Source organism: Aspergillus aculeatus (assembly GCF_001890905.1).
Source record: "Aspergillus aculeatus ATCC 16872 unplaced genomic scaffold ASPACscaffold_7, whole genome shotgun sequence".
In the NCBI taxonomy this organism is placed as follows: Eukaryota; Fungi; Ascomycota; class Eurotiomycetes; order Eurotiales; family Aspergillaceae; genus Aspergillus; species Aspergillus aculeatus.
In genome coordinates this window covers 56,716-68,070 of record NW_017962982.1, presented here as the reverse complement: position 1 = coordinate 68,070, position 11,355 = coordinate 56,716, and the positions used below count along the sequence as shown (strand labels likewise).

Below are 11,355 nucleotides of genomic sequence, written 5' to 3'. Positions count from 1 at the left end.
CGTCCAGGTAAAGTTTCGGACTTTATTCCTCTCGCACGTAGTCTGTGTCTTGCAATCATTTGGACGGATATCATCACCAGAGTATCAATTCGACCGAGGGTGCCGGACTTGTATCCCCGTCATGGGCTGACTTTCGAAGCGGTCCGGGATACTTCACGTTGTAGGAAAAGGGTATGGCAAACATGTAAATGGATAAAAGTCGCCACAAAGAAGCTGAAGCTGCGGTCATACTAGCATCACACGATTTGTTCACGCTCGGCACAATGGCAACCAGACACTTCATCAACGACGGGACCACTCTCGTGCAGGATGCGCTTCAGGGCCTAGCACTGACCCACCCCTCGCTGATTTACGACCCAGAGAATAAATGTGGGTGACGAGATTCAAAGCCGGCCCAATACGAGCCACTGCTAATGCACTGCAGCAATCGTTAACTCCCGCCATGACGGCAATGCCAAAGTGACTCTGATATCTGGCGGTGGTGCGGGACACGAGCCCTCGTTTGCCGGCTTGGTTGGCGATGGCCTACTCAGCGCTGCAGTCTCCGGATCCGTGTTTGCATCGCCAAGTGTGCATCAGATCCAGAACGCGATTGCTTTGGCCGGTGGATCGGCTGGGACACTGCTGATAATCATGAACTACACCGGGGACGTCCTGCACTTTCATCTCGCTGCAGAGAAAGCTCGTCTCGCGGGCCATGAGATGGCAGTCTTAGTCGTGGGGGACGACGTGTCGGTTGGCCGACGCAAAAGTGGCAAGGTAGGCCGGAGAGGGCTAGCTGGTACTGTACTCGTGGAGAAGATCCTCGGGGCTGTCGCGCAGTACGAACGTGCCACTCTGAAGGAGTTATATCAATTAGGTGAGGGCGTTGTGGCGAATCTGGCCACGGTCGGGGCTGCCTTGGATCATGTGCATCTGGTGGGAAAGCCTACCACAGACCTGACGGTCCGGACAGACCAGGTCGAGGTTGGCATGGGGATCCACAATGAGCCAGGATGCTACGTGCTCAAGCCTCAACCTGATATCAACATTCTTGTAGATCAGATGCTGGATCAATTACTGGATCAGGAAGACAAAGATCGAGCATATGTCCGGTTCGACAATGCGGAAGATGTGGTGCTCATGGTTAACAACCTTGGTGGCGTTTCGAACCTCGAGTTCTCAGCTATGACGAAGGTGGTCATCGCACGACTTGGTAAGTTAGAGAGATCCCCTTCTGATTCAATTTGGCTAACAAGAGAGACGCAGGTGAACGCAACTTGCATCCAAGACGAGTATACGCTGGGGCTTACATGACCAGCCTAGACGGAAAGGGATTTAGCATCACATTGCTCAAAGCCAGCAAAGCAATGATACAAGCCTTAGATGCCCCTGCATCGAGTCCTGGCTGGACCGCCCACCAACATCTGCAGACATCTTCCGTAGCAAGAAAATCATCTGCTGCTGCGGACGAGAAGGCCCAAAGCCTAGATTCAAGTTCATCGAGATTGAAAGGTCAGTGAAATCGTTGCTACCCCTCCGTATACGTCATTACCTAACAATAATCTTGATACAATAGTGGATAATAGATCACTTTCGGCGGCCATTACCCGCGCCTGTCACAAGCTTGTGGCTGCGGAGGAAGAGATCGATCGCTTCGACTCCTTGGTCGGGGATGGAGACTGTGGCTCGACGCTGGCGCGGACAGCCCGAGCAATGCTGGCGGACATGGAGCAGGGCGGGTGCGTGCACCCCGACGGCGATGTGGTTGGGTCCGTGGAGGCCATTGCCAAGGTGGTGGAGAACAACATGGATGGCACTTCGGGCGCACTTTATGCGATTTTCCTCAATGCAGTCGGTGCCTCCTTGCGGGACGCTGGAGACAAATTGCAGGAAGAGAGACTAGTCGGAGCCGCTGAATGGAGCGAGGCTTGTGTGGCAGGACTGGATGCTCTGCAGCGCGCTACTCCAGCTCGAGTAGGAGACCGGACGTTGATGGATGCGCTCGATCCGTTCATCAGAGTGCTGCAAGCGGGCGAATCCACCGAGGCCGCTCTGCTAGCCGCCGAATCTGGGCGCGATCGGACGCAAGGGATGCGAGCCTCTCTGGGGCGCGCTGTTTATGTCCCCGAGCAAGGTTGGAGCGAAGTTCCTGATCCCGGGGCTGCCGGACTTGTAGTCTTACTCAAAGGTCTCTTGTTAGCTTGAGCATGTTGAAGTCTCATGTAATCTCTCTCTACCTTGCTGTGCACTTCGAGATCAGTCGCCTGAAGCCTACTATTGAGTATTCGCAGTCTGCCTGCCTAGAGGCTAGACATTTTGAAAGTCGTCCAGAGGAAAAAGATAGTCCAGCTCTCCTAGTCCAGCAACTGCTAGCGAGTCCAAGGCTTCCCAGTCGGAAATATTCATGATCCCTGTCCCACCGAGTCCATCGTTCGTAGGGTTGCTGTGCGAGGGCTGCGGGTGAAGTTGCATAGGGGCCAGGTCCATCCACTGGTTGTCCGCAGGTCTTGCTCCAGTCTGCAGAGGTTGGAGGCCGAACAAGGTTTCGCCCACACTGGCTTTTGCAGCTCCGTCGGGTTCGGTGCTGCCATGTCCGTGCTGTGAGGGAGGTGGGCCCAGAGTAGATGGGAAAACAGTCTGGCTTCCGATTACCCCGGACCGAGTATGGTTGATCGCTGTTCGAGCTTCTTGCCGAAGTTCTTCGAGCACTAGCACGTAGCGCTGTGCAAACGAGGAGCGCGAGCCACAGAAAGCGAGATCCCGCTGAGCTTGCTCAGCAATTTGAAGGTACCTATCCAGTCGGTCCGGTCGGTCCACTTGTGTAGAGCCCTGGACCACATGGACGTAGAGAACCACAATCGCGGAAAAGGTGTAGTAATGGGTAAACTAAGGCACGGGCTTATTAGTGGGTCTCGACGTAGTCCTCGAAGCTGGGCCCTCTCACCCAAAAGGTAGAATACATCCTGCCCCGGTCGCATAACTCACGGACGATTGCCGCGATCTTCATGGCTGCCTCCAGGCACAGTCTGGTGTACTTCCGGACCGATTCAATTGATTTGTCATTTTGAGGGCGGGTGACGGTGGAGTGACCAAAGTCTTTCAGAATGAAGGGTCGGTATAGTAGGACCTGCGCATGGTAAAAGGCCAGATTGAGAACGGTGTACTGTCGTTGGTAGGTCAGCATGAGCAGATCAACGTTTGCCACATCGAGGAATCCCGATAGCTCCTGACGCCAGCGAGACAGACTGGCCCCGTATTTGGCGGCCGCTGCCGCTTCCACCTGCCCGCTGGCCCGCCGGGGCCCGTAGACATCATGTAAAATGCCCCCAATAATGACCGACAGCTTGGCATGATAGACGGGGGCCAGCATAATGCTCTGAGCTGATGTCGTCGCCGGGAGGATCTGGTCGGCTAGAATGTGGCTGTCATTTGCGATTGAGGGGAGCTCCTGGTCAATATCGTCGTCATGAAAGATGCGCGGACGGCCTAGGGCCGCACTGAGATAGTTGTCAAGACTATACGCGCACCAGAAGACGCGTTTTCGGCATTCCCCCTCCACATAATCGAAGCCAGACCCCCGGTCTCTCCTGCGAGCCCGATGAAGACCAATGGCGATGGCCAGGCGGGCGGTCGTCCCGAACAGACTCCAACAATGATTGATGCGAGATTGCGACAGGAGGTAGAAGCACTGGGCCAGGCGAGCCTGCACACTCGTCAAGCGCACCGGGCCGGTCTCCGCTGCCAGATGATGCTCCGCTGCCGCCAGGTAGAGGGTGCCGTTGACCGATGCTCCGATCCCCTGATCTGACTCTGGTAAACACTGCTTCGCGTGAGCCAGGACCATCAAAACCAAGGCGCGGATGGCGCGCTTGCCAGGCCCCGCCACCGCCGAATCCTGCAGGGGACCATAGAACTCGGAGACCCAGCCCTCCACCTGGGCCTGATGGAGAAAACGGTGGGTCGGGAAGGCGAAATCAAAATATCGAGCAATGAGGATATCGGCTTCCAACCGAGGCGGGAGCAGGAGAAAAGCCGGGTCCAGCTTCGACAACGGGGCATCACCAAAGCTGAAGATAGGGGCATTGATCGGGAGAGAGATCTGCTCTTGCAGTCTCTTCTGGGCTCGAATGAGAAAGGAGACTCCTGATGAAGGTCCTACATAGTGACCTTCCATGTCGGTTTGATGTGCGTCAGGAGAGCCGCGAGAGGGAGCTTCGTTCCCAAAGCCACTCCCTCTGACTGGCGAGGCTGGAGATTCGAGGGGGAAGTCCGCGGTGCCCTCTGTCTCTGTTCTCGGAGGAGTATTGGGCTGTTCCCGAGGGGGAATGGGAGGGAGTTTTCCCCGGTTGTACTCGGCTGTGTAGTCGCATGGTTTGCCAGTGCGCTGACAGAGTGAACAGGGCAGCGTCCCGGAGCAGCGTAGTTTCTTTCTATCAGACTGACTCAGACTAGTGCTCCCCAAGAGAGGGTGGATGGAGACTGGCCTACCGTTTGCAGGCGTCGCAGGCGCGGGTTACGCGCACTCGCTCCTTGCCACATCGTCTTTTGCGCGAGGGTTCAGCCTGAGTGTCCATGAGCGGAGTGTGCAAAGGACTGTGCAAATGATGCGGGAGGTGTGTAAGATGATGGAACAGAGGATGAAGCAGTATTCAAAATGTATGTACAGTAATAGTGGAGGGATGCAGGGGAGAAGACACGAATAACGGAGGGTCGGAAGGAAATTAGTGGATTAGTCACCCGCCAACCCGCCAACCCCCCAAACCCCACGGGGTACGCCAGCACAGACCATCACCGCCAATTCTGTACACGAGGGCCACTTTATCTACTACATACCTTGAAGAAGTAGGCAATGACCCCTAGGTAAGTAGGTACCTAGTATACCTAGTATAAGTCTGTATCTATTCTAGGCTACGATTTTTTTTTTTTTCTTTTTGATGTAGTGCTTGAATTCGCCTACACTGTCGAATTTTGTAAATACAAGGAAGGACTTGCTACTTCCCAGTGAAAAGCTACCCCTAGTAGTACCTGAGATGAGAAGGGTTCTAATTTTGGTATACATATCCCCTCCTACAATTAGTTACCACTCTCGCCATTCTCCTCCGGGACCCTGAAAGCTCGGACTACGCCAGGCAGCTGCATCCACCGCTGCCGCCCGGATCTTCTCTTCATCCAGCTCGATCCCGAGTCCGGGACCGTCCATCAACCGGATCAGACCGTCTTGCACCGTCCAGACCTCGGGATTCTTGACATACGTCCCAATATCGGCCGATCCATGATTGTAGTGAATGCCCACACTCATCTCCTGGATCGCGAAGTTGGCCGAGACGGCGTCCACCTGCAGATTAGCCGCGAGGGCAATCGGACCCAGCGGACAGTGAGGAGCCAAGGCTACATCGTAGGCCTCTGCCATGGTCGCCATTCGGCGCAGCTCCGAAATGCCACCCACATGGCAGATATCCGGCTGGAGGATGCTGACCGATGCAGATTCCAGGAATGGCTTGATGTCCCACCGACTGTGTAAGCGCTCCCCCAGCGCAATGGGGATGGGGACCAGCTTGGAGAGGACGGCAATCGACTCTGGGTGCTCGGACAGGAGCGGTTCCTCGATGAACAGTGGCTCATGCGGGGCAAGCTTGTGGGCCAACTGGATCGCCATCGCCTTGTGGACGCGCCCGTGGAAATCTACGCCAGCGTCCAGCCCAAGTGCCTTGACAGCTTTGAGACGCTCCACTGATGCATCCAGTGTGTGGGGAGAGTCCAACCATGCCAGGTCTTCGGTAGCGTTCATTTTGATAGCCTTGAACCCTTGCGTAATTCGGGCGCGTCTAGATAGAAGCAAATTCAGGTTAGCATGGCTCCCTAGGCACAGGGAATGTGGCTCTTACGCTTGCACCTCAACATCCCCCGGTCGGTCACCTCCAATCCACGCATATACTCGCAATTGATCTCGAACTTTGCCGCCCAGGAGTTCGTAGATGGGTAAACCCAGTCGGCGCGCTAGGAGAGAACGAGATGGTTAGGCTCGAGTTACAGCAAGTCAAGGGTTCAAGAGCCCTCACCTTTGAGATCCCAAAGGGCAATATCGATTCCCGCCAAGGCACTCATCAGGACCGGTCCTCCGCGATAGAATCCCATGCGATAGCCATTCTGCCAGATATGCTCGATTGCACTGTACCGAGAGGGGAATAGAGTTAGCCAGAGCGAATGTAGAATGTACGCTTGGTCAGTTCTAGCTCACTTGGCATCCAGGCCGTGGAAGCGAGCCGCGAAGGCGTCCAAACAGCCTTCCACTGCCTCCGTGTGCCCTTCGAGGGAGGCTTCGCCCCAGCCAGTGTTGCCATCAGCATCGGTGATCTTGACAAACAACCATCGTGGGGGGACCCGAAAATACTCGATTTGGGTGATAGGCGCCATGGAGAATTGATGATTGAGAGGGAATCCGAGGAGAGGATACGCAAGTCATGTTGAAATGTAGTAGCAGTCGCAGCAGTCGCAGCAGTAGCAGCAGCATCAACAAAATGATTGTCGCGGTCCTTGTTGGAACCTCGAGGCATTCCGGAAAAGGTGCTGCGGAAAAGGTGCGACCGCTCGGAAAAGGAAACTCGGATATTCACCCGGCGACCCTATCAAGAACCATGAAGCCACCACCCCCGCTTCTTTTCCGAGGTAGGCGCAGATGGCGTCACTTGAGCTCGATATTGATAAACCGCGGGGCTAACAAAAATGGGCTAGATTGATTCCAGGTGACCAAGGTTCTGTTGATTTTGCTGCGTGCGTGGCATCTGTCCCATACGAAACTTTCCCCTCTTCCCACCAACACAACACCCCATCCATCTACCACCCGCAATATGGCTACAGGACGTACCTTCAAGTTGAACTCTGGCTATGAGATCCCGGCCGTCGGGCTGGGAACCTGGGTATGTTTCTTCACGAACGAAGCGCCCGGAAAGATGAACACTGATAATGCGGCTATTCCAGCAATCGAAGCCGAACGAGGTGCGCGAGGCCGTCGTTGCTGCCTTGAAAGGAGGCTATCGTCACATCGACGCTGCTGCCATCTACGGCAACGAACAAGAGGTGGGAGATGGTATCAAAGCCTCGGGAGTTCCGCGAGAGGAGATCTTCGTGCGTTTACACTTCATTCATCCGCTTCATCTGAAATGCCTTAAGAGTTTGAACTGACCGCGACGTGGCTCTAGCTTACCAGCAAATTGTGGAATACCCACCACCAGCCCGAACATGTCGAAGCCGCCGTGGACAAGACCCTGGCCGACCTTCAGACCGATTACTTGGACCTTTATCTGGTAGGAGGAAACCCTGGCGTTCAAGGATCCCGGATGGTGACTGATTAATGATCTAGATTCACTGGCCGGTCTCGTTCCGGTATTCTTCGACAACCAACCAGCCGATCGTCGAGGAGACGGGCTTGATCGATGTGATTGATGTGCCGATCAAGGATACCTGGGCAGCAATGGAGGAGCTGGTGGCCAAGGGGAAGATTCGCTCCATTGGAGTGAGCAACTTCACCCGCGAGAAGATCGAGGAACTGCTCAAGACGTTCGTGTGCGCGTCGCATGGAGAAGATGAGTTGACTGACGTATTGCCAGAGCTAAAATCCCCCCTGCCGTGAACCAGATCGAGGCGCACCCCTATCTTCAGCAGCGGGACCTTCTGGAGTGGTCTAAACAACAAGTGAGTTTACTAGGGATTGTGTCTGAACGGTGTGATTAACGGTGCTGTGTCTAGGGGATTGTGGTGGAGGGATACTCTCCCCTCGGAAATAACATTTATAACATCCCGCGGTAGGTGGCACTAAGCATTTTCCGACTGCAGGTACAGTAACTAACGTTGATTTAGCGCGGTCGATGATGCTCTCGTCATCGAAACGGCCAAGAAGCTGGGTAAGACCCCAGCGCAGGTGCTTATCAGCTGGGCGGTTCAGCGCGGGACCGTTGTGCTGCCCAAGTCGGTCACCCCCGAGAGAATCCAGAGCAATTTCGAAGGTATGCACTATCTCGACTTCTATCGGATACTAGGGATGGAGATCTGACCATAGATTTGTCGAGCTAGATTTTGTGCTGCCCGAAGAGGCATTCAATGCGATTCAATCCCTGGAAAAGCATCAACGCATGAACTTCCCGGCCCGCTTGGGGGTAGACATTTTTGGCGAGGTGGGCGAAGAGAGTGCTCGGAAAAGCGCATTGGCGTGGGCGGAAGAGCAGAAACGACTGAAGGCGTAGGCTTGATGTAGAATGCAGTAGGATACAGTATACAGTACATTGATGAATGTGATGATTATCCGAGTTCTTCCACTCAATGGCCTCTAATGTAACAACCATCCAACCCTAGAGTCTACAGGCAGAACATGCAAAGTGCAGAGGCTGAGCTACACTGGATACTATATGGTACAACGCAATGGACTGGCGTCACTTGCGAGATAAGGTCAGTGGTGTGAGATGATGACCGTGGGGCCCTCGCGTGTGTCAAGTGGTTGACGTCCTCCCCGGATAAAAAGAGGCAAATAAGATCTCGTATCCGACAGCCCTGGCTCTTTTCCGAATTATACAAATCAAGGGTTCAACAGCCCTTGCTTCAGGCCAGTCTTACCCCGCAATTATGAGCAGCAGGAATTACCCCAGATTCTTCCCCATTTAAGCTTGGCACAATCCTGGTCAGTCTCTGTCTCCTTGGCCGTGCTGTGGACAGGTCTGCTGGTTCTGATCTCACTTTCATCCCAAGTTTCATTTCGTGAGCAGACTTTCAATACCAAGAACCATGGCCGATATCAGGAAAGATGTCACTTCCGACCATCTCGAATACAGCGACGATGGGAATACCACCAAGGGCCAGGACAGCGACCTGGTACGCAACATTCGCAACCTCCCCGACGATGAACGGCAGCAGCTGGAGAAGAAATTGGTGCGCAAAGTGGACATTCGGCTGCTCATCATGATGGTGATCATGTACATTCTGAATTACCTGGACCGCAACAACATTGCTGCCGCCAAGCTGGCCGGGCTGGAGACAGACTTGAATCTGAAGGGTGACCAGTATCAGGTAGATACACGCCCGGAGAAACGGACTGCAGTGCATAATTGACCTGTTGCCAGCTTTCGGTCAGCATTCTGTTCATCGGATACTTGCTTATGCAAGGTAAGTCTGGTTGATTGATATCCATTCTTAGCATTTCCAGACTGATGGATCCACGCATAGTGCCATCCAACATGATCTTGAACAAGCTGGGAAAGCCATCGCTCTACCTCCCTGGGTGTATGCTCGTGTGGGGTGCGATCTCCTGCGCTACTGCTGCCACGCACAATTTCACCGGTCTACTACTCTGCCGTTTCTTTCTGGGATTTGTCGAGGCCGCATATTTCGTATGTGGGCTAACATAACCGAATTGCATGATTGACGCCATGCTGATGACTCCCTAGCCCGGCTGCCTATATCTGCTTTCCGCCTGGTACACTCGCAAAGAACTCGGCAAACGAACTGCACTATTATATTCCGGTTCCTTGCTATCAGGTGCCTTCTCGGGTCTCATCTCGGCAGGTATAACCAGTGGATTGAATGGCGCACGAGGCCTTGGCGCTTGGAGATGGTTATTCATTATCGAAGGATCGCTTACTGTAAGTGCACGACGAACCGGGGGTTGAAACAGAGGGACTAAAGTTGGGACCAGGTATTTGCCGCGTTCATCGCGCTCTTCATCATTCCCGATCTACCACGAACCACGCGATGGTTGTCGGAGGAAGAGAAAGCCCTGGCTGCCTGGCGGTTGGAAGCCGACATTGGTGAGGATGATTGGGTAGACCAGCAACACCAATCTATGTTGCATGGCGCCAAGTTGGCATTCTTGTAAGAGCTTCAAGAGATTGAGCTCTCGAGCCCAAGAGAGCAATTGCAGCTAACGCTCAGTTCAGCGACATCAAAGCCTGGCTCCTCTTGGGAACCATCTACGGCTGCACAGCTTCAGGAGCTGTAACTACCTTTTTCCCGAGGTATGTCTCTGCGCCCCTTATGGAATCCTCTTTGTGAAGTAATTCGATCCTGACAGGTGATAGTGTAATGGCTGGGCTTGGGAAGAACAATATTGATACCTTGCTGCTCACGACACCCCCATATTTGATTGGCACAATTCTCGTCCTGATCAATGCATGGCACGCCGACTTGACGGGCGAACGCTATCTGCATATCGCCCTGCCTCCGATCCTCGCCATTGTGTCGTTCATCCTCGCCATGGCAGGCAGTTCCTTCGCCGCACGATATGTGTATGCTCCTTCTTTCTCTGGGACTGTTGGCCATTGAGGCTGACTGAGATTAGGGCGATGTGTATCATGCTTCCTGGAATCTATTCCAGTTATGTGGTGGCTCTGGGCTACATCTCCAACAGTATGGCGCACCACATGCCACGCGTACAAAAGCACATTAACTAACAAGACACAGTTCTCCCCCGTCCCGCAACAAAGCGAGCGGCGGCTCTTGCCTTGATCAACTGTTTGAGCAATGTCTGCCAGATCTATACCCCCTATCTCTACCCGAGTAAGTTGTCCTTTTAACATGATGAGTCAAATTTAGTCAAACGGGTTGACTGATTATTTTGATGACAGACTCGGCATCACCAAGATATATCACGGCATTCAGCGTGAACATCGCAATGTCATCTATGACCATCATCTTTGCCACAATCCTGCGTCTTTACCTGGGACGTCTGAACAAGCGGCTGGACCGAGAAGAAGGTACCGAGATGGGGGCCTCGAGTGGCCAGCGGCACGATAATGAAGAACATGGGCTGCCTGGTCAGGCTGTGACTCGAGGGTTTAGATTTCTGCTCTAGAGTCACTTCGGAGGTAGCAACTCGATGCTTCACTACGTGGTGATCTTGAGGCGATGGGAACTTGTGCATGACTTCAACCCCAGGATCAGGGCTGGTGGGTATTTCAGCTGCTTATCATGTCTACCGAGTCAACAGAGTTGAGAATGGAAACTTTTCAGGGGAAATCATCGGCTTGATTGACCCATTCCTCCGGGGTGATCAATCGAGGGGCAAAACTAGCGATGGAAGTGGGGCGTAGTTCGTGTTGGCGTAGAATTGAGGGCAATTCTTCCCGAGACGGAGACGCCGACCTCCGACGATGACACCCACTTGAGGCCCACTGCCAGCCTAGAGAATGTTATAAATGGTAGAAAGTTCCTGATTGACTTTGCGGTTCTGAGCAGACTCCGTCTCAGTCCTTCCCAGAGTTCACATCGGCCCTTGTGGCCAGTCCGCTCCTTTAACTTGGTCGCCAGTGTCATTCTCTCATTCACCCACAATCCATTGGATATCGAATATGAAACTCACTCGTTCTCTGTGGCCACTAGCCTGGCTCG

General features: G+C 53.8%; 4 protein-coding genes across 4 annotated transcripts; 3 read left to right on the top strand and 1 right to left on the bottom strand.

Annotated features, from left to right (window-relative positions):
* Positions 1-263: 263 nt before the first annotated feature.
* ASPACDRAFT_51915 (uncharacterized protein) lies at positions 264-2,187 on the top strand (the record flags this gene model as incomplete). The annotated part of the gene is made up of 4 exons (XM_020202543.1): positions 264-369; positions 425-1,195; positions 1,249-1,494; positions 1,559-2,187. The coding sequence occupies 4 exons, from the start codon at positions 264-266 to the stop codon at positions 2,185-2,187; spliced, it is 1,752 nt and encodes a 583-aa protein (XP_020056426.1).
* Positions 2,188-2,289: 102 nt separating this feature from the next.
* Positions 2,290-6,396, bottom strand: ASPACDRAFT_51914 (uncharacterized protein; the record flags this gene model as incomplete). Its single annotated transcript, XM_020202542.1, has 8 exons — positions 2,290-2,868; positions 2,927-4,412; positions 4,471-4,544; positions 4,996-4,997; positions 5,089-5,807; positions 5,868-5,979; positions 6,042-6,151; positions 6,221-6,396. The coding sequence occupies 8 exons, from the start codon at positions 6,394-6,396 to the stop codon at positions 2,290-2,292; spliced, it is 3,258 nt and encodes a 1,085-aa protein (XP_020056425.1).
* Positions 6,397-6,816: 420 nt separating this feature from the next.
* On the top strand, positions 6,817-8,284 carry ASPACDRAFT_1868529 (aldo/keto reductase). The gene is made up of 8 exons (XM_020197918.1): positions 6,817-6,899; positions 6,961-7,107; positions 7,182-7,286; positions 7,343-7,539; positions 7,590-7,674; positions 7,729-7,784; positions 7,840-7,985; positions 8,053-8,284. The coding sequence occupies exons 1-8, from the start codon at positions 6,831-6,833 to the stop codon at positions 8,220-8,222; spliced, it is 975 nt and encodes a 324-aa protein (XP_020056424.1). The 5' UTR covers positions 6,817-6,830; the 3' UTR covers positions 8,223-8,284.
* A 473-nt stretch (positions 8,285-8,757) lies between these two features.
* On the top strand, positions 8,758-10,819 carry ASPACDRAFT_28691 (uncharacterized protein; the record flags this gene model as incomplete). The annotated part of the gene is made up of 10 exons (XM_020199585.1): positions 8,758-9,039; positions 9,093-9,135; positions 9,196-9,359; positions 9,417-9,611; positions 9,665-9,840; positions 9,906-9,983; positions 10,047-10,253; positions 10,307-10,374; positions 10,429-10,524; positions 10,593-10,819. The coding sequence occupies 10 exons, from the start codon at positions 8,758-8,760 to the stop codon at positions 10,817-10,819; spliced, it is 1,536 nt and encodes a 511-aa protein (XP_020056423.1).
* Positions 10,820-11,355: the final 536 nt, after the last annotated feature.